The sequence below is a fragment of the Microcaecilia unicolor genome, chromosome 3, assembly GCF_901765095.1.
Source record: "Microcaecilia unicolor chromosome 3, aMicUni1.1, whole genome shotgun sequence".
NCBI lineage: Eukaryota > Metazoa > Chordata > Amphibia > Gymnophiona > Siphonopidae > Microcaecilia > Microcaecilia unicolor.
This window is the reverse complement of record NC_044033.1, coordinates 407,759,350-407,782,090: the sequence shown is the minus strand read 5'-3', so window position 1 is coordinate 407,782,090 and position 22,741 is coordinate 407,759,350. Positions and strand designations below refer to the sequence as shown.

Genomic DNA, 22,741 nt, shown 5'->3' with positions numbered 1-22,741 from the left:
ATATTGAGAGACCACTCATGTGATTGCATTATCCTGCTCAGTCTGTCGGCCAGGGTATTGTTTTTGCCCGTCAGATATGTGGCTCAAAGGAACATGCCATGTTGGCGAGCCCAATGCCACTTTCAGACAGCTTCCTGACACAGAGGGCGTGATCTGGTGCACCCCTGCTTGTTGGTGTAAAATGAAGATACATACCTGTAGCAGGTATTCTCCGAGGACAGCAGGCTGATTGTTCTCACAAATGGGTGACAACCACAGCAGCCCCAAGATCAGAAATCTCCCTAGCAACAAAAGTTTGCTAGAGTCTTCGATCGTGCACGGGCGTGCGCACCGCGCATGCACGGCCATCAGCTTCCAGCCTGTCGTGCGAGAGTCCCGTCAGTTTGCTAACAAAGCAAAGAAGGAAAGACAACTCCAAAGGGGAGGTGAGCAGGTATGTGCGAACAATCAGCCTGCTGTCCTCAGAGAATACCTGCTACAGGTATGTATCTTCATTTTCTCCGAGGACAATCAGGCTGCTTGATCTCACGAATGGGGTATCCCTAGCCCCCAGGCTCACTCAAAACAACAAAGAAAGGTCAATTGGGCCTCGCAATGGCGAGGACATAACAAGGACTGACCTACGAAGAAAACATCTAACAGAGTGCAACCTGGAACAGAATAAAAATGGGCCTGGGGGGGGAGGGGGGGAGTTGGATTCTAAACACCAAACAGATTCTGCAGCACTGACTGCCCAAACCGACTGTCACGTCAGGTATCCTGCTGAAGGCAGTAATGAGAAGTTAATGTGTGGACTGAAGACCACGTCGCAGCCTTGCAGATGTCTTCTATAGTGGCTGACCAAGTGGGCCACTGACACTGCCATGGCTCGAACACTATGAGCTGTGACATGACCCTCAAGAACCAGTCTAGCTTGGGCGTAAATGAAGGAAATGCAATCTGCTAGCCAATTGGAAATGGTGTGTTTCCCGACAGCAACTCCCCTTCTGTTGGGTTCGAAAGAAACAAACATTTGGGCGGACTGTCTGAAGGGGCTTGTCCGCTCAACATAGAAAGCCAATGCTCTCTTGCAGTCCAATGTATGCAACTAACGTTCAGCAGGGCGGGTATGAGGACGGGGAAAAAATGTTGGCAAGACAAATTGACTGGTTCAGATGGAACTCCGACCACCTCTGGCAAGAACTTAGGGTGAGTGCGGAGGACTACTCTGTTATGATGAAACTTAGTATAAGGAGCATGGGCTACCAAGAGGCATATTTTCAAAGCACTTAGCCTTCCAAAGTTCCATAGAAACCTATGGAACTTTGGAAGGCTAAGTGCTTTGAAAATATGCCTCCAAGGCTTGAAGCTCACTGACTCTACGAGCTGAAGTAACAGCCACCAAGAAAATGACCTTCCAGGTGAAATATTTCAGATGGCAGGAATTCAGTGGCTCAAAAGGAGGCTTCATCAATTGGGTGAGAACGACGTTGAGATCCCATAACACTGTAGGAGGCTTGACAGGGGGCTTTGACAAAAGCAAACCTCTCATGAAGCGAACAACTAAAGGCTGTCCAGAGATAGGCTTACCCTCTACACGCTGATGATAAGCACTAATCGCACTAAGGTGAACCCTCATGGAGCTATTCTTGAGACCAGACTCTGACAAATGTAGAAGGTATTCAAGCAGGGTCTGTGTAGGACAGGAACGAGGATCTAGGGCCTTGCTGTCACACCAGACGGCAAACCTCTTCCATTTGAAAGAATAACTCTTCTTAGTGGAATCTTTCCTGGAAGCAAGCAATACTCAGGAAACACGCTCAGAAAGACCCAAGGAAGCGAACTCTACGCCCTCAACATCCAGGCCGTGAGAGCCAGAGACTGAAGGTTGATGCAGAAGCGCTCCCTCGTTCTGAGTAATGAGGGTTGGAAAACACTCCAATCTCCACGGGAACCAGATATGACGCGGCCAGAAAGGAGCTATCAGAATCATGGTTCCGCAGTCTTGCTTGAGTTTCAGCAAAGTCTTCCCCACCAGAGGTATGGGAGGATATGCATACAGAACTCTCCCCCAATGAAGGAGAAAAGCATCCGACGCTAGACTGCCGTAGGCCTGAAGTCTGGAACAGAACTGAGGGACCTTGTGATTAATCTGAGTGGCAAAAAGATTCACCGAGGGGGTGCCCCACGCTCAGAAGATCTTGCGTACCACGCTCGAGTTCAGCGACCACTCATGAGGTTGCATTATCCTGCTTAACCTGTCAGCCAGACTGTTGTTTACGCCTGCCAGATACATGGCTTGGAGAAACATGCCGTGACAGCGAGCCCAATGCCACATCTGGACAGCTTCCTGACACAGAGGGCGAGATCCGGTGCCCCCCTGCTTGTTGACGTAATACATGGCAACCTGATTGTCTGTCTGAATTTGAATAATTTGGTTGACAGCCGATCTCTGAAAGCCCTTAGAGTGTTCCAGATCGCTCGCAACTCCAGGAGATTGATCTGAAGACCTGATTCCTGGAGAGACCAAGCGCCTTGAGTGTGAAGCCCATCTACATGGGCTCCCCACCCCAGGAGAGATGCATCCATAGTCAGCACTTTTGCGGCTGAGGAATTTGGAAGGGACGTCCCAAGGTCAAATTGGAGCAAATTGTCCACCACTGAAGGGAATTGCGAAATTCGGTGGGTAGCTGGATTGCATCCTCTAGATTCCCTGCTGCCTGAAACCACTGGAAAGCTAGGGTCCATTGAGCTGATCGCATGTGAAGACAGGCCATGGGAGTCACATGGACTGTGGAAGCCATATGGCCCACTAGTCTCAACATTTGCCGAGCTGTGACCTGCTGAGACGCTCTGGCCAAGGAAACAAGAGACAGAAGGTTGTCCGCCCTCACTTCTGGAAGACAGGCATGAGCCGTCTGTGAATCCAGCAGAGCTCCTATGAATTCTAGTTTCCGCACTGGAAGAAGATGGGACTTTGGATAATTTATGACAAACCCCAGTAGTTCCAGGATTTAAATGGTCATCTGCATGGACTGTAGAGCTCCTGCCTTTGAAGTGTTCTTCACCAGCCAATCGTCGAGATAAGGGAACACATGCACTCCCAGTCTGCGTAGTGACGTTGCAACGACCGCCAGGCATTTGGTAAACACCATGGGCGCGCAGACGCGAGCCCAAAGGGCAGTACACAATACTGAAAGTGCTGTGTTCCCAGACAGAATCGTAGATACTGCCTGTGAGCTGGCAGTATCAGAATGTGTGTATAAGCATCCTTTAAGACCAGATAGCATAGCCAGTCGTTTCTCTGAATCATAGGAAGAAGGGTGCCCAGGGAAAGCATCCTGAACTTTTCTCGGACAAGGAATTTGTTCAGGCCCCTTAGGTCTAGGATGGGACGCATTCCCCGTTTTCTTTTACACAAGGAAGTACCTGGAATAGAATTCCAGCCCTTCTTGCCCTGGTGGTACGGGCTTGACCACATTGGCGCTGAGAAGGGTGGAGAGCTCCTCTGCAAGTACCTGCCTGTGCTGGAAGCTGAAGGACTGAGCTCCCGGTGGGCAATTTAGAGGCGTGGAAATCAAATTGAGGGAGTATCCTAGCCAGACTATTTGAAGAACCCACCGATCTGAGGTTATGAGAGGCCACCTTTGGTGAAAAGCTTTTAACCTCCCTCCGACTGGCAGATCGTCCGGCACGGACACTTTGATAGTGGCTATGCTCAACTGGAGCCAGTCAAAAGCCCGTCCCTTGCATTTGCTGGGGAGCTGCAGGGGCCTGTCTGGGTGCACGCTATTGACGAGAACGAGCGCGCTGGGGTTGAGCCTGAGAAGGTTGTCGAGAAGGTGGATTGTACCTACGCTTAATGTAAGCATAGGGCGCATTCCACCTTCCCCTGAAAAAACGTGTACCTGATGTGGTAGATGCTGAAGGCGCCCGGTGGGAGAGTTTGTCCACAGCAGTTGCCCGCTGGTTGAGCTGTGCGACCACTTGCTCGACTTTCTCACCAAAAATATTATCTCCCCGGCAAGGGCCATCCGCCAGCCGCTGCTGGACCCTATTGTCCAGGTCAGAGGCACGCAGCCATGGGAGTCTGCGCATCACTATACCTTGTGCAGTGGCTGTGGATGCAACATCAAGAGAGTCGTAAGCACCCCTGGACAGGAATTTACGACACGCCTTCAGCTGCTTGACCACCTCCTGAAAAAGCCTATGGATGCTCGTGTAGAGCTAGTACGACTGAATCTTGGACACGAGCATGGAGGACTGATACGCTTCCTCCCAAACAGTCCAGAGTTCTAGATTCTCGTCCCGGGGCACCGAGGCAAAATCTCTAGAACTTTTGGCTCTCTTGAGAGCAGAATCCACAACCATAGAGTCGTGAGGTAACTGCGACTTCATTAACTCAGGCTCCCCATGGATTCGATACTGGGACTCAGCTTTTTTCGGGATGGTGGGATTAGATAGTGGTTTCGTCCAGTTCTTCAGCAATGTCTTCTTAAGGACATTATGCAGAGGAACAGTGGATGACTCCTTAGGTGGTGAAGGATAGTCAAGGACCACGAACATCTCAGCCCTGGGCTCATCCTCAGATACTACCGGGAAGGGAATAGCCACAGACATTTCCTGCACAAAGGAGGAAAAGGAAAAGCTCTCCGGGGGAGGGGGGCGGAGTTTCCTTTCAGGCAAAGGAGTGGGATCAGAAGGAAGACCACAAGACTCCGCAGAAGAGAAATATCTGGGATCCTCCTCTTCTCCCCACGAGGCATCCTCCTCAGTGTCGGATAAGAGTTCACAAACTGCAGTCAGAAACCGGGCCTGTCTCGACTCAGAGGAACCATGTCCTCGATGATGAAGTCGAGAAGTCGACTCCCGTGCCGGCGGCGATGAAGCTCCGTCCAGCGATGTCGACGGGAAGTCGACCTGGGTGGCAGCCGAGGCCGAAGCCGCAAGCGGCATCGGTGTCGGGGACCGCACCACAGCCAGAGAGCCAGCTTCAACTTCCATCAATGGTACCGAAGGTGCAAGCACCCCCGGTACCGGAACAGACTGACACAGCAGCCCCTCCAAGAGACCTGGAAGAATGGCTCGGAGGTGCTCATCTAGAGTGTCTGCTGAGAAAGGCTGTGGGGTCGGTGCAGGGGCCGGAGGCAAAACCAGTGCACAGTAGGGAGGCGGTACCGGACTGTCCGAAGACCGACGCACCGACACCGCTTAGATGGAGGGGGAGCGGTCCTCCTGGTGTTGACGCTTCTCGGGTGCCGAGTTCCTCGACGCCCCAGAGTTCCCAGTACCATGGGTGGAAGGAGATCGATGCTGGTGCTTCTTAACCTATGCTCAATGCACGGCATCAGTACTCCTCGGTACCGACGAAGAGGACGTGGAATCCACACGCCTCCTCGGGGTCGGGTCCAAAAGTGGTCGGTCCCGATGGGCCTTCACAGCAGGAGCCTTCAAGACAGGTGGAGACCCACTCGATGGCTCACTGCTCCCAGCGTGCGGTGGTCTCCGGAAAGGTATTACCTGTTCTCCCGATATCGATGCCATCTCCGGTACCGATATCGACACCGAAGTGCCGGGCAAGGCTCCAAACAGACGTTCCCGTTGAGCTTGTCTCGACGCCTGTGTCCGTTTTTTAAGGCGTGCGACGGGTGGGAAGCTTATGTCCGCGCCTGCACCCGATCGAAGGCTCTAGCAAACTTCTGTTGCTAGGGAGATTTCAGATCTCGGGGCTGCCGTGGACGTCACCCTTTCATAAGAACAAGTAGCCTGCTTGTCCTCGGAGAACACACTGCAACCTGATTGTCTGTTTGTATGAGTACAAATTGATGAGACAGCCAATCTCTGAAAGCCTTTAGAGCGTTCCAGATCACCCGGAGCTCCAGAACATTGATCTGAAGATTCATTTTCTAGGTGTACAAAACAAACACCTTAGGTGTGAAGCCCATCTTCATGAGCCCCCCCCCCCCCCCCCCCCCCCCAGGAGAGATGCATCCGTCATCGGCACTTTTTGTGGCTGAGGAATTTGGAATGGAAGTCCCAGAGCCAAATTGGATTAAATGGTCCACCACTGAAGCGTACAAGCTCTGGGGACACTCAGATGATGTCTTCCAGGCTCCCAGTGGCTTGACATCACTAAGAAGCCAGGGTCCATTGAGCTGATCTCATATGAAGGCATGTCATGGGTGTAACATACACTGTGGAAGCCATGTGGCCAAATAACCTTAACATCTGCCGAGCTGTGACCTACCGAGAGGTTCAAATCATGGGAGTGCGATGAGTGTCCCGCTCTTGTCTCCAGAAGGCAGTCTCAAACCTTCTGTGTATCGAGCAGCGCGCCTATGAATTCCAATCGCTGGACAGGGAGAAGATAGGACTTGGGGTAGTTTAAAACAAACTCTAGTAGCTCAAGCAACCGAACAGTCATTTGCATGGACTCCTGAGCTTCATCTGAAGAGGTGCTCTTCACCAGCGAATCATCGAGATACGGGAACACATAGGCTTCTAGTCTGCGTAGCGATGCAACTACCACTAGACATTTGGTGAAAACCCTGGGAGCTGACGTGAGGCCAAACAGCAACACGCGGTACTGAAAGTGATGTGTTCCCAGCTGAAATCAAAGATACTTCCGGTGGACTGGAAGTATTGAGATGTAAGTATATGCATCCTTTAAGTCCAGAGAGCATAGCCAATCATTCTGAATCATTGGGAGAAAGGTCCCGGGGAAACCATCCTGAACTCTTCTAGGACTACAAATTTGCTCAGGGCCCTTAGTCTAGGATGGGACGCATCCCCCCCTATTTTATTTTTGCACAAGGAAGCACCGGAAATAGAATCCCCGCCCTTCCTTCCATGGTGGAACAGGCTAGACTGCATGGGCCTTCAGAAGGGCTGACAGTTCCTCTGCAAGTACCTGCCTGTGCTAAGAGCTGAATGAGTGCGCTCTCGGGGGGCAATTTAAAGTTTTTGATACCAACTGAGTATGTATCTAAGACCGACTATTTAAAAAACCCTGAGCAGAGATCCTGGATGCCACATCAAAATGTTATAAGTGCCCCTGGCCAAGAACTTTTGACATGCCTTATACTGCTTGACCAACTAGCGAAGTGACTTAGCCTGCTCTGGAAGAAGCTCCTCAGCCAGGTCCAACAACTTAAGCACTGAGTTCCATAAGTGAATGCTCGTTAAGAGCTGGTATGATTGTATTTGAGCAATAAGCATTGAAGCCTGGTACCTCTTTCTCCGCAGAGAATTCAGGGTTCTAGCTTCTCTACCTGGGGGTACAGAGAAATAGTCCCTGGAACTACTAGCGCTTTTGAGAGTGGATTTCACCATCATAGAAATGTGGTGCAACTGATGCTTTTCAAAACCAGGTGCACTATGGATCCGATACTGGGTGTCGATCTTCTTGGGCATGAATGGGACCAACAGAGAGGACTCCCAGTTCCTAACGAGGACTTCATAAGTAACTCATGGAGAGGGACAGTCACAACAACACAAATCAGCGAAGATGACCCCCCCAAAAAAGGAAGGGAAAACACAAACAATAAAAAAATCAAAGTATAAGATAAAAAATAAGGAAAAAGTAAAAAATAAAAAGTTAAAATCAAAAAGAGTAAAAAACAAGTCAAAAAAACTCAAGACGACACACAAAAAGATAAAACTCAAAATTTTATTGAAAGGTGATATGATTTGACACAGCTGTGTTTCGGCCCAACCGGCCTGCGTCAGGAGTCTTTACACCATGTATGTGTTCTCTTGTCATTTGAAAATCTATATGGAATGTTCTGTCGAACGGAACCTTATTAAACAAGCTGAACCTTTATGATCATACTGTATGAACAGTCTTTCAAACAGTCACTACAAAGATCTTCAAACTCAAGACATCGAACGCTGTCTGTAACAACTGGAGAAACTAAAGTGAGCGTCTCACTCAATGGAAAGAAGTCTGTTCTCGCCTCAACTCCAGCATAATCTTCCTCCATCAACATCGAGGGAAAGCCGGCTTGGGAGGCAGTTGACACTGGAGCCGGAGGCCAAAACGCAGGCTGAGGGACAAGTGGGGCCACAATGGTAGGCAAGGTAGGCGCTAGCACCCCTGATGCCAATGCAATCTGTTGCATGAGACCATCCAGCAGCTCAAGGAGCAAGGTCCGGATGCGCTCGAGGGCTGAAACCGGGAAAGGCTGGGGTGCCAGCTCAGGAGCAGGTTGCAGAACCGCTGGGATCGATGCGGGTGCTGAGTCTTGGCTGCTGGAAGACCAGAGCATTGGCACCTCGTATATGAAGAGGAAGCGGTCCTTCCAACGCTGACACTTCTCTGGTGCCGGATCCTTTGACGCCCCGGAGCTCTTGGTACCATGCGTCGAGAGCAATCGATGACCATGCTTATTGGCCTTCGCCCGAAGCGTGCCACCAAAGCTCCTCGGTGCCAACAAAGATGTCATCGAATCCACACATCACCTCTGGGTAGGGTCCAACGATGGACTGTCCCAGGGGCCCAGAACAGCAGTAGGCCTCAAGGCAGGTGGAGACCCACTTGATGCTTCACTACTTTGTTTAAGTATCCAGTAGCAGCTATGCTTACTGGCACTCCCAATGCCGGTGTGACAACGACATCTATGTCGACACCTCTGACCTCGATGCAGATGTCGAGAAATCGGACTTGGCTCCAAAAATCTTTCTCACTGAGCCTCTCTGGAAATCTGGGTCTTCTTACCACTAGGCTACTCCTCTGAGTGGAGGAGTAGCCTAGTGGTTAGTGCAGTGGACTTTGATCCTGGGGAACTGAGTTCGATTCCCACTGCAGCTCCTTGTGACTCTGGGCAAGTCACTTAACCCTCCATTGCCCCTGGTACAAAATTAGTACCTGAATATATGTAAACCGCTTTGCATGTAGTTGCAAAAAAAAACCTCAGAAAGGCGTTATATCAAGTCCCATTTCTTCATGTGAAGACAGAGAACACAGTTACTGAGGCTATGGTCGGGCCCAAGACACTGTAGACACCAAGAATGGGTGTCCTTCCCAGAGATCATCTGATTGCACTGGGTACTGCGCTGACAGCCATTGGGAACCTTCATGGAAAAGGAAGGGAGAAATTAGGTCTTAGCTGCTAATTCGCTTTCCTTGAGACTCTCCAGACCATTCCCTATGAGTGGGTAATATGCACTCCTACCAGCAGAGGGAGAATGAGAATTATTGAACAGCGCTCCTGATGTCAGGGAAACAGGTGCCCGCGGTTCGGGTGCATTCTAAGCCCGCGCAAGCGTAGAATGCATCCAAAGAACTGCGGGCACCTGTTTCCCCAACAGCAGGTAAGCGGAAGAAATTGCCTCCTTGATCCAACGCGCGATGGAAGCCTTGGAAGCCGCCTCCCCTTTTCAAGGTCCCCCAAACAAGACCCAGAGGCGGTCGGAAGTCCGCTGTCCGAAGCAAATAGCAGCGCAACGCCCAACGAACGTCCAACTTATACAACCAAGGGGACTCATTCCCCCAGGAAGGAAGGCAAGGAAATAAGACTGGTTGACATGAAATGGAGAAATCACCTTAGGAAGAAAGGAAGATACAGTTTGTAATAATACCTTCTGCTTAGTAAGGACCAGAAATGGCTCATGACAGGGCAGAGCCTGCAACTTGGAAATACACCGCGCTGAAGTGATAGCCACCAAAAAGACCACCTTACGCGCAAGATCCTTAAGCATAACCTGCCCTAAGGGCTCAAATGGGGCTTGAACCAAAGCCAACAGCACCAAATTCAAATCCCAGGGAAGGACCACCGGGTGCATGGGAAACCGCAATCGCTTAACCCCCTGGAAAAAGAGACACATCCGGATGAAGCTTACCTGAGGCGCCCTCGAGCCACAGACCGGGAAGCCAAGCGGGACCTATCCTCTGGAAGTCAAGCCCCTTTCGGCTCGCCCAGACTCTTGACAAGTTTCTCCAACTCATCGCCAAAAAGCTTATCCTGGAAAGGAAGCTGACTCAGACGTACTTTGAATACTACATCCGCCGCCCAGTGATGGAGCCACAAGAAGCAACGTTCCAAAACTACCAGTGCCAGATTCCTCGCAGAGGCCCAAACCAAGTCATACATGGAATCTGCAAGAAAAACGGTGCCCACCTCCAGATTAATGACATCGGCCGCAGCCCAATGAAAACAGGCCCGAATCACATAGCCCCGTACATGGCCACCTGTAAGGCCAAGGCAGAAACCTCGAAGGAGCGCTTCAACAAAGCCTCCAACCTGCAATCCTGTGAATACTTGAGAGATGCCCCACCCTCAAGAGGGATAGCCGACTTCTTCGTGACAGCTGTAACCAGCATGTTCACCTTGGGGACCCGAAAGTTCTCTAGATCTGCCCGAGGGAGCTGATAAAGGCGAGCCATGGCACAACCGATTCATAAATGCGAATCGGGAACTAGCCATTCCGCCTCTACCAGTTTCTTCAAATCCTCATGATAAGGAAAGGTTTGTGGAGGTCTACGAACCCCCTTAAGAAGCAGGTCCCCTTTCCGGGACACCTGAGGGGGATCTGCTGACAATTAAAGCGTCTGAAGTACCTCCACCAACAGGGAGGGCAGCTCTTGCCTTCTAAAAATGCGTACTACCGAAGGATCCTCACTTAAGGGAGCCTCTGAGGGTTCATCCAGGGATCCTGCGTCCCCCTCCACGGCTACCAGAGGGTCTGAACCAAGGGAGAAAGCCTTCACCAGATCCTCCACGCCAGCCAGACGTGGCCTCTTGGACCCGGGTGCCTCAACTGCAGACCCCAAGGGCCCATCCTGTGTAGGAGGGGCCGGAGAACCCGCTGCAACATCAGGACAAATTTCTCTCTTCAGGCAATAAGCCTGATGGAGTAGCAGCACAAATTCTGGCGAAAACAGAGCTGCTGAAGCCCCTGAGGAGTCCTGCCGCAACATCACCAGCGGCTCCTCAGAGAAAAAAGGGCTTGGTGGCGGAGAAAGCAACATGGCAGACATTACCGCCAAAACCGCATCCGTTGCGCCAAGTGAAGGTGCGTGCTGCACCGCTGACCCTTCAGCTGTCAGCCCAGGAATCGCAGCTGCCCCTACCGCTGCCAGAATGCCCAAACTATTATTATTATTAATTGCATTTATATCCACCTTATCCCACCTATTTGCAGGCTCAAAGTGGTTTACATAGTTTTGTTATACACAGTTAATCCTGGATGTCAGGTACAATTATTGTTGTGCAGAGATTAATTAGGGGAAGAAGAAGAGAGAAGAAGGAAGGAATTTAGTAGGAATATTAAACAACTGTTTTTCTTAGACGATGGGTTTTCAGAGGTGGATTAGTACAGTTCTGGGTTTTCATTGTAAGCTTTGTTGAAGAAATACGTCTTGAGGGATTTGCGAAAGATAGTTGTTGCGTTGATTGTCTTCAGGTCTCTAGGTAGTGTGTTCCATAACTTTGTGCTCATGCAGGAGAAGGTGGTATCATGCATCATCTTGTATTTTAGTCCTTTGCAGTTGGGGAAGTGCAGGTCAAGAAATTTACGGGATGATTTTGAGGAGTTTCTGGGAGGTAGGTCCACAAGGTTTAACATGTAGATTGGGGCATCTACGTGAATGATTTTGTGTACCATTGTGCAGATCTTGAATGCAATACGTTCCTTAAGTGGGAGCCAGTGAAGTTTCTCTCTTAAAGGTTTTGTACTTTCATATTTGGTTTTTCCAAATATGAGTCTGGCCGCAGTATTCTGGGCAGTTTGGAGCTTCTTGATGTTCTGCTCTTTACAGCCTGCGTACAGTGCATTACAGTAATCGAGATGACTTATCACCATTGACTGTACCAGGGTGCGGAATATGTATCTCGGGAAGAAAGGTTTAACTCTTTTGAGTTTCCACATGGAGTACAACATCTTTTTCGTCGTGTTTTTCACGTGAGCATCGAGAGTGAGGTTTCGATCTATGGTTACTGCTAGAATTTTCAAGTTTTGCGAAATAGGCAAGGAACAGTATGGTGTGGTTACGGTAGGGAAGCTTTTTGTGTTATGTTCTGAAGTGAGAACAAGACATTGTGTTTTCTCTGCATTTAGTTTCAGTTGGAATGCATCTGCCCAGGACTGCATTATTTGAAGGCTTTGGTTAATCTCGTTGGTAATTTCACTTAGATCATGTCTAAACGGAATAGAGATCGTGACGTCATCTGCATATATGTAAGGGTTGAGGTTTTCAGTTGCTAGAAGTTTAGCCAAAGGTATCATCATCAGGTTGAATAAGGTTGGTGAGAGGGGGGATCCTTGGGGTACTCCACATTCAGGTGTCCAGCGGGGTGATCTGTCCGCTTTCGTTGTTACTTGGTATGATCTTGTGGTCAGGAATCCTTTGAACCATTTGAGAACTGTGCCTCCTATTCCGAAGTATTCTAGTATATATAATAGTATTTCATGGTCAACCATGTCAAAGGCACTGGACATGTCGAATTGTAGGAGGAGTATGTTGTTGCCCCTTGCAATTTCTTGTTTAAATGAGTTCATTGCAGACACTAGCACAGTTTCGGTACTGTGATTTGACCGAAATCCTGATTAAGACTCGTGGAGAATTGAGTGGTTATTTACGTATTCAGTAAGTTGTTTTGTTACTATGCCTTCCATGAGTTTGGTTATGAGGGGGATAGATGCTACTGGTCGATAGTTGGTTAGGTCCATTGTGTTTTTTTAAGCATCTTTCGGTAGCGGTGTAAGTAGGATATTTCCTTTGTCTGTGGGGAAAAGTCCATTTTGAAGTCTATGATTTACGTGATTCGTGATGTCTATTTTGAATTGTTTGGGTGCTGATCTTATTAGACTGCTAGGGCAGATGTCTAATCGACATTGTGATTTGGCGTATTTTCCAAGCCAGCGTGAGATTTCCTTTGATGAAAGTGTGTCGAAGTTGGTCCATGATTGATCTGCTGGGTGTTCTCCAGGTTTTGGGTCCAGGCATTCAAGGAATTTGTGTAATTTGCTTTATTGCTTGGTATTATGAGTCGAAGCTTTGTAATTTTTCCTTGAAGTAATTTGCAAGATCAGTTGCTGATGGGGTCTCTGTGTTGTTAGAGGTGACCGTAGTAGTGTTTAGTAGACTGTTTACGAGTGAGAAGAGTTTGTGTGTATCCTTGTAATTTGGTCCTATTTTGGTTTTGTAATATGTCCTTTTAGTTTGTCCGATTGTGTATTTGTATTTTCTTTGGAGTTGTTTCCAGTCTTTGAGTATGTTTTCATCTTTTTTCTTGTTCCATGCTCTTTCTAGTCTTCTTACCTGTTTTTTTTAGTTCTTTCAGTTCTTCGTTAAACCATGGTATTGAGTTTTTTCTATGTGAGGTTCTGGTTTGAAGTGGCGCTATTAACTAGTATTGTTCTGCATCTGATATCCCATTCTTGCAGAAATTGGGGTGAGTCTACAGGTGTTGTCCATTCGTCTGTGTAGAAGTGTTGCCAGAATATTAGTGAGTCAATTTTGCCTCTCGTAGTATAGGTTTGTTGTTTTTGTTGTGTCTTTTTTGTTTCCAATGGAGGGAAAGGTTTGCACTGTGGTGATCGGACCATGGCCTGGCTGTCCATTTTGTGTCTATTAGTGTGAAATTTGGTTCTGATGAGAATTTGTGGGTTATGATGTCTAGTGTGTGACCTGGTTCCTCCCCAGAACCAAACCTCACTTCCTCACAAACCCTGCACAAGCCAGTGCTATGGGAGACCACGCGGCATGCTGAACAGGCCACGCAACGGCGCAGCTTCTCAGACTGCACTGCCATCGGAGGAGGAAGGGCGGGAAGAAAAGCAGCCCTCACGGGGACCAGGAATAGCGTCCCACCGCCAAACTCCCTGCAATCCTCCTAGATTGCCTTGATTCTGACTTCCCTTTTATTTTCTTTCTTTTTTAAGATTGCAGTTGCAAAAGCAAAGGCACCAAAAACCGGCACTGAGAAACCAAAGCTCCCACTCCCTCCCAGGCGTTTCCTGTGTTATAGATTTTTTTTTTTTTTTTAAGAGAACGGTGCTCTGTTCCCACCAGGGGCCTTGCCTGAAGGAACTTTTCCCAGAGAAGTGGGTAGAAGGCCGAGGTGCACTGCTAAGGGCAGAGAGGAGTGGGGGGGAGGGGGAGGGACCCGGAGCCCGGAGTGTACACCCCCCAAAAGAGGCGCAGGGGCCAAGAGCCCAAGACCAATGCAGCTGTTTCTCTCCCAAGGAGGTTTCTTTTTGTTCCTTTTTTTTTTTTTTTACTAAACCACTAAGCAAGATCCCTAAAGAGAACCTGTAAACCTAACTAAAACCAAGGGCCCAAAACCAGTGCACCCACCAAAAAGTTGGAGCAGGGTTGCACAGCACCTACCTCTGCTGGGAGACTGAGAAATACTGAACAGGTCAGGGTTGCACCGTCTCTTATACAGGAGCGCTGTTCTATAATTCTCAGTCTCTCTCTGCTGGTAGGAATGCATATTACCCACTCGTAGAGAATAGTTTGGAGAAGACAATAAGGAAACTCCCTTGGTTAAATTAAACGAAGCGATGGTGCCTGAAAAAGGGGCAAGGCATGGCAAAAAATGAAGGGAAAATTCCTGGCCAAAGTCAAGGCCTAAAAATGGCCAAACGGCGACGAAAACGAAAGGAAACTTAAAACCAGGCAAAAATCAACTAAAAAAAATAAATAAGGGGAAGACAAAAAAAAATTGCCAAAAGGCACGAAAAAGCTCTTAGGACCGAGTGGTGTGAAGAGACGGTACAAAATACACCCTCTCCTCACCGCGATACAACAACCGAGGAGACCGCATTCCCGCGGTGGGCGGGAAGGCACCTGCGCATGCGCAGGGGAGCATTTCTCGCTCTCCACAAAACTCATACTTTTTTTTAAAGTCCCAGACTAGATGACGTAGGCTGGCGTCATCCACTTGTGAGAATTAATAAGCCTGCTTGTCCTCTAAGAAAATTATGTACTATAAACCTACAGAGAAATAAAAAAAACTCCACTTCGTTCTACCACCTGATGGAGACTGAGAAAATACTGGTCAGTCAGATCCATGTGCAGAATGCTTATGCAATGTTATTTCTAATTAGTAGTTCTTAGTCGCCACCTGCTGGTAGGAGAAGGCAAACTCACACATCTGGACTGATCCGGCCGGCTGCTAAGGAATAGGGTATGATACATACCTGTAGCAGTTGTTCTCCGAGGACAGCAGGCTGATTGTTCTCACGACTGGGTGACGTCCGCGGCAGCCCCCACCAACTGGAAAGAAGCTTCGCGGGACGGTCGGCACGCAGGGCACGCCCACCGCGCATGCGCGGCCGTCTTCCCGCCCGTGCGCGACCGCTCCCGCCAGTTGAATGACTAGCAAAAGATGAAACACACAACTCCAAAGGGGAGGAGGGAGGGTAGGTGAGAACAATCAGCCTGCTGTCCTCGGAGAACAACTGCTACAGGTATGTATCATACCCTTTCTCCGAGGACAAGCAGGCTGCTTGTTCTCACGACTGGGGTATCCCTAGCTCTCAGGCTCACTCAAAACAAGAACCCAGGTCAATGGAACCTCGCAACGGCGAGGAAACAACAGGAATTGACCTACGAAGAACAACTAACTGAGAGTGCAGCCTGACCAGAATAAATTCGGGTCCTGGAGGGTGGAGTTGGATTTACACCCCAAACAGATTCTGCAGCACCGACTGCCCGAACCGACTGTCGCGTCGGGTATCCTGCTGGAGGCAGTAATGTGATGTGAATGTGTGGACAGATGACCACGTCGCAGCCTTGCAAATCTCTTCAATAGTGGCTGACTTCAAGTGGGCCACTGACGCTGCCATGGCTCTGACACTATGAGCCGTGACATGACCCTCAAGAGTCAGCCCAGCCTGGGCGTAAGTGAAGGAAATGCAATCTGCTAGCCAATTGGAGATGGTGCGTTTCCCGACAGCGACCCCTAGCCTGTTAGGGTCGAAAGAAATAAACAATTGGGCGGACTGTCTGTTGGGCTGTGTCCGCTCCAAGTAGAAGGCCAATGCTCTCTTGCAGTCCAATGTGTGCAACTGACGTTCAGCAGGGCGGGTATGCGGCCTGGGGAAGAATGTTGGCAAGACAATTGACTGGTTAAGATGGAACTCCGACACCACCTTCGGCAGGAACTTTGGGTGAGTGCGGAGCACTACTCTGTTGTGATGAAATTTAGTATATGGAGCATGAGCTACTAGGGCTTGAAGCTCACTGACCCTACGAGCTGAAGTAACTGCCACCAAGAAAATGACCTTCCAGGTCAAGTACTTCAGATGGCAGGAATTCAGTGGCTCAAAAGGAGGTTTCATCAGCTGGGTGAGGACGACGTTGAGATCCCATGACACAGTAGGAGGCTTGATAGGGGGCTTTGACAAAAGCAAGCCTCTCATGAATCGAACGACTAAAGGCTCTCCAGAGATGGCTTTACCTTCCACACGATAATGGTAAGCACTAATCGCACTAAGGTGATTCCTTACTGAGTTGGTCTTGAGGCCAGACTCTGATAAGTGCAGAAGGTATTCAAGCAGGTTCTGTGCAGGGCAAGAACGAGGTTCTAGGGCCTTGCTCTCACACCACACGACAAACCTCCTCCACTTGAAAAAGTAACTCTTTTTAGTGGAATCCTTCCTAGAGGCAAGCAAGACCCGGGAGACACCCTCAGACAGACCCAACGCAGCGAAGTCTACGCCCTCAACATCCAGGCCGTGAGAGCCAGGGATTGAAAGTTGGGGTGCAGCAACGCTCCGTCGTTCTGCGAAATGAGAGTCGGAAAACACTCCAATCTCCACGGTTCTTCTGAGGACAACTCCAGAAGAAGAGGGAACCAGATCTGACGGGGCCAAAAGGGCGCTATCAGAATCATGGTGCCGCGGTCTTGCTTGAGCTTCAGTAAGGTCTTCCCCACCAAAGGTATGGGAGGATAAGCATACAGGAGGCCGGTCCCCCAATGAAGGAGAAAGGCATCTGACGCTAGCCTGCCGTGTGCCTGAAGTCTGGAACAGAACAGAGGCAGCTTGTGGTTGGTCTGAGAGGCGAAAAGATCCACCGAGGGGGTGCCCCACTCTCGGAAGATCTTGCGTACCACTCTGGAATGGAGCGACCACTCGTGCGGTTGCATGACTCTGCTCAGTCTGTCGGCCAGACTGTTGTTTACGCCTGCCAGGTACGTGGCTTGGAGAAGCATGCCGAACCGACACGCCCAACGCCACATACCGACGGCTTCCTGACACAGGGGGCGAGATCCGGTGCCCCCCTGCTTGTTGACGTAATACATTGCAACCTGATTGTCTGTCCGAATTTGGATAATTTGGCAGGACAGCCGATCTCTGAAAGCCTTCAGTGCGTTCCAGATCGCTCGGAGCTCCAGGAGGTTGATCTGCAGATCCTTTTCCTGGAGGGACCACAGACCCTGGGTGTGAAGCCCATCGACATGGGCTCCCCACCCCAGGCGAGATGCATCCGTCGTCAGCACTTTCGTGGGCTGCGGAATTTGGAATGGACGTCCCAGGGTCAAATTGGTCCGTATGGTCCACCAGAGCAGTGAAGTGCGGCAACTGGTGGAGAGGCGGATAACATCCTCTAGATTCCCGGTGGCTTGGAACCACTGGGAAGCTAGGGTCCATTGAGCAGATCTCATATGAAGACGAGCCATGGGAGTCACATGAACTGTGGAGGCCATATGACCCAGAAGTCTCAACATCTGCCGAGCTGTGATCTGCTGAGACGCTCTGGTCCGCGAAGCCAGGGCCAAGAGATTGGTGGCCCTCGCTTCGGGAAGGTAGGCCTGAGCCATCTGGGAATTCAGCAGCGCTCCTATGAATTCCAGACACTGAGTTGGCTGGAGATGGGACTTTGGGTAATTTATCACAAACCCCAGCAGCTCCAGAAGTTGAATAGTGCACTGCATGGACCGGAGGGCTCCTGCCTCCGAGGTGTTCTTGACCAGCCAATCGTCGAGATAAGGGAACACGTGCACTCCCAGCTTGCGTAGGTAGGCCGCTACCACCACGAGGCACTTTGTAACACTCGTGGGGCAGAGGCGAGCCCAAAGGGCAGCACACAATACTGAAAGTGCCGTGCGCCCAGGCGGAATCTGAGATACTGTCTGTGAGCTGGCAGTATCGGGATGTGAGTGTATGCGTCCTTTAAATCCAGGGAACATAGCCAATCGTTTTTCTGAATCATTGGCAGAAGGGTGCCCAAGGAAAGCATCCTGAACTTTTCTTTGACCAGGAATTTGTTCAGGCCTCTCAGGTCTAGGATGGGACGCATCCCCCCTGTTTTCTTTTCCACAAGGAAGTACCTGGAATAGAATCCCTGCCCTTCCTGCCCGGGTGGTACGGGCTCGACCGCATTGGCGCTGAGAAGGGCGGAGAGTTCCTCTGCAAGTACCTGCTTGTGATGGGAGCTGAAAGACTGAGCTCCCGGAGGACAATTTGGAGGCAGGGAGGCCAAATTCAGGGCGTATCCGTACCGCACTATTTGGAGAACCCACTGGTCGGAGGTTATGAGAGGCCACCTTTGGTGAAAAAATTTTAACCTCCCTCCGACCGGCAGGTCGTCCGGTACGGACACTTGTAGGGCGGCTATGTTCCCATGGATCCAGTCAAAAGCCCGTCCCCGGCTTTTGCTGTGGAGGCGCAGGGGGCTGCTTAGGCGCACGCTGTTGACGGGAACGAGCGCGCTGGGGCTGTCCCTGTGCCTGACGAGGCCTTCGGGCCGGCTGGTTGTACCTACGCTTCGCAAAAGAATAGGGTGCAGCCTGCCGGGCCCGGGAAAAACGCCCGCCCGCGGGGGCGGGTGCTGAAGGCGCCCGGTGGGAGAGCTTGTCGAGAGCGGTTTCCCGCTGATGCAGTTGGTCAACCATCTGCTCGACCTTCTCGCCAAAAATATTATCCCCCCGGCAAGGGACGTCAGCCAGTCTCTGCTGGGTGCGGTTGTCCAGGTCAGAGGCACGCAGCCATGAGAGCCTGCGCATCACTATACCTTGGGCCGCAGCACGAGATGCCACGTCACAGGTGTCAAAAATCCCCCTGGACAGGAACTTTCTGCACGCCTTCAGCTGCCTGACCACCTCCTGATAAGGCCTGGACTGCTCCGGCGGGAGCTTATCGACCAGGTCCGCCAGCTGTTGCACATTGGTCCGCATGTGGATGCTCATATAGAGCAGGTAAGATTGGATGCGGGTCACGAGCATGGAGGATTGGTAGGCCTTCCTCCCAAATGAGTCCAGAGTGCGAGACTCCCGCCCCGGGGGCGCCGAGGCGGTATCCCTCGAACTCCGTGCCCTCTTGAGAGCAGAATCCACGACCGCTGAGTCATGGGGCAACTGGGGCCGCATGAGCTCTGGGTCAGAGTGGATCCTGTACTGGGACTCTGCTTTCTTGGGAATGGTGGGGTTAGTTAGTGGTCGCACCCAGTTCCGAAGCAGCGTCTCCTTCAGGACATTGTGCAGCGGTACCGTGGAGGACTCTCTAGGTGGTGATGGATAGTCGAGGACCTCGAGCATCTCGGCCCTCGGCTCTTCCACAGAGACCACGGGAAAGGGAATGCTTATGGACATATCCCGCACAAAGGAGGCAAAGGAGAGACTCTCAGGAGGTGAGAGCTTCCTCTCCGGTGATGGCGTGGGGTCCGAGGGAAGGCCCGTAGACTCCTCTGAGGAGAAATATCTCGGGTCTTCCTCTTCCCCCCACGAGTCCTCATCCTCGGTATCGGACATTAGCTCATGTAGCTGAGTCCGGTACCGGGCCCGGCTCGACGTCGAGGCACCGAGGCCTCGGTGTCGTCGAGCGGTGGACTCCCGCGCCGGCGGGGACGGAGCTCCCTCCATCGACGTCGACGGGGACTCCACCTGCGTGGCGGTCGAGACCGGCACCGCAAGCGGCGGCGGTGTCGACAGCCCCGGCGCCGGGCTAGAGCTCGCCAGCGCCACAGTCATCGGCGCCGGGGGCGCAAGCACCCCCGACGCCGGCACAGCCTGGCGCATCAGCCCTTCCAGGATCCCCGGAAGGATGGCTCTGAGGCACTCGTCCAGGCCCGCTGCCGGGAAAGGCGGTGGGGCCGGTAAGGGTGTCGGTGCCAGAAGCTGCTGGGGGCCAGGAGACGGCACCGAGGTGCCGGAACCCCGACGCGTCGGTACCTCCACCACCGACGGAGATCTCTCCTCTCTACGATGACGCTTCGGCGTCGACTCCCCTTCAGGGTGCACCGAGGGCTCCCGGTGACGGCGCTTCTTGTCCTTTTTCCGGTGCACGTCACCGGCGCCGGAGGGCATGGAGGAGGAGGAGGTCGATCCCCCTCGGTCTCGAGGTACCGGGTCCGACAGGGTTCGGTCCCGTGGCTCACGAGCTGAGGGAGTGACCGGGGCCGACAGCCCACGCGGCCTCTCAACCCCACTCTCACCGGCGGACCGGCGGGCCGACGGGACCTGTTCTCCTGGGGTCGCTGCCATCGGTGCCGATGTCTCGGGCATCGATACCGGTACCGAAGATCCGGCCTTCGATACCGATGCCGTCGAGGTCGACGTCGAGGGGCCGGCGCAAGTTCCAAAAAGACGGTCCCGCAGAACTTGCCTCGCAACCTGAGTCCATTTCCGGAGACCGAGACACAGCGCACACGACTTGAGATTGTGCTCCGGCCCGAGGCACTGGAGGCACCAAGCGTGGGTGTCGGTCTGCGAGATCGGCCGGCCGCAGCGACCACACTTTTTAAATCCACTCGGGACCTTCGAGGACATCGACGGAAAAATCGCGTCGGCGAAGTCAAAGTCGGCAATGGTGGCTAAAATCACACCAAGAAAAAACTAGCCGACCGAGCGGCCACTAGGCCGCAACGAGGCGTCCCCGCTGGAAGCGAGGGAAAAGGGGAGCGCGTGCTCCACACGCGCAGTCTTTTTTCTTTTTTCTTTTTTTTTTTTTTGTAACAGAGAAATACTAAAAGGAAATTAATTAAACGAAGCGCGATCCGCGTATACGCGATCGCAAGAATCCGGCGGCTGAAGTAGAGAGAGCGGCAAAGCACGACTCTCTCCAGGCGCGGAAAAAAAGGAACTGGCGGGAGCGGTCGCGCACGGGCGGGAAGACGGCCGCGCATGCGCGGTGGGCGTGCCCTGCGTGCCGACCGTCCCGCGAAGCTTCTTTCCGGTTGGTGGGGGCTGCCGCGGACGTCACCCAGTCGTGAGAACAAGCAGCCTGCTTGTCCTCGGAGAAAAAGATGTATCATATTTAATGTAATGCTAAAATTGCAAAAAAAATTGTTATAAATGGGTTTGTTCATTTAATTGAATGGTCAAGTTTCTCAGGATTTTTCTCACTCTGTTAGCAAACCATTACGTCCCCAAAATCTCTCAATCCTGGCATTTTTCTAAAAACAAGAAAAAAATAAGTTATTTAGAAGTGGCTAGAACATAGTCTAAGGAATTAACAGCAAACACACCTGAGCTGCAATCTCAGTTGATTCTGGTAAAGTATTCCACACATCCATTGGATCTACTGTTACTTCTTTACCATTAGAAGGTATCAACACCTGTAAAAGAATGATTATGAGTCATTCACATGAATTAACAGATCTATCTAAAAACTACTCATATTAACCAAACCTCTCATTTCAAATAGTATTATCAATGGGTCAAGAATGCACATTTAGTTTAAATAAGGATTTTTAAAAAATAAGTCTCAAATACGGGAAGACAAACATTGCCCAATAGGTCAGAACGTACTGATTTAGTAAAAGTTTTGAACATCTATACTTCATTCTTACATGATCATTCTTTCGCTGTCTGCTGTACCCTCTTCCACATAGTCCCTTCTCTCGCAGTGTTCCACAAGGTTCTATACACTCTACTTTAGTCAACTTTTTTTATATTTATATAATTTCAATAACATGCGCATAAGAACATTCTTCCTATAGCAGAACAGAGCATGAAAACAATAATAAAGAAAATTCTCCTTAGACCACAATAGAGATGGGGGAGTGGTTAACAAATACAGAATTCAAAAAGAAGAGAGAGATACTTTTGATAGTGCTAAGGCTCAAGCTAACGATACCGAGAACATCTATGAGAATGGTGCCCCCGGTCCAGAAGGGAATATTAAGAGTTAAATGTTAGAAGAAAAAGTAGGAAGAAAACATGAACAAATGCTTTCTTGCTGAACCAACAGCTAAGCCTGCTTCATAATTAACATCCTGTCCAGATGCTGGAAATTGTCACTAAGGCCAAGTGTGTCTAGAATGTCTGCTGTAAATTACAGAAAGGACAGGGAACTATGATACATACTCTTAACCTACATATCCCCCGACCCCTTAGCACGCAGATGTGCTCCGATAAATAGTGTGTGCTAATTGCAAAGAGTTCCTTACTCTGAAATAGCCAGATTCTTTATTGGAATTGCTCATTGTAGCTGAACTCTGCCCTCCCCACTGAAGGTAGCAGAATATAACTGAACCAATGATTAACCATTGCTTGTGTCTCATGACTTATGAAGTAAACCTATTGGCCTGTTAACCTATGACTTAATGCTTTTCTAATTAAAAAAAGAGTGACGGTACCTGAGTAGGGGTGAGCTAGTCTGGTTATGCCCACTGTGATTAAAGTGGACCCTGACTATCTCCGCAAAGGCCATTGCTATATAAATGACAGTGATTTATTTATTTTGTGTGTGTGTGTAAAAAGCTCTTTGTTGTTCCAGGGTGAGGCCATTGCTATATAATGACAGTGGTATGTGTGTGTGTGTGTATATATATATATATATATATATATATATATATATATATATATAT

At 50.4% G+C, this 22,741-nt stretch overlaps 1 protein-coding gene across 1 annotated transcript in view; it reads right to left on the bottom strand.

Moving 5' to 3' along the window:
• Positions 1–22,741, bottom strand: part of TDRD6 (tudor domain containing 6) — a 457,403-nt gene that overhangs the window by 306,565 nt on the left and 128,097 nt on the right. The window contains 1 exon segment of the mRNA XM_030195133.1: positions 21,398–21,487. Coding sequence (XP_030050993.1) covers positions 21,398–21,487 — 90 coding nt within the window.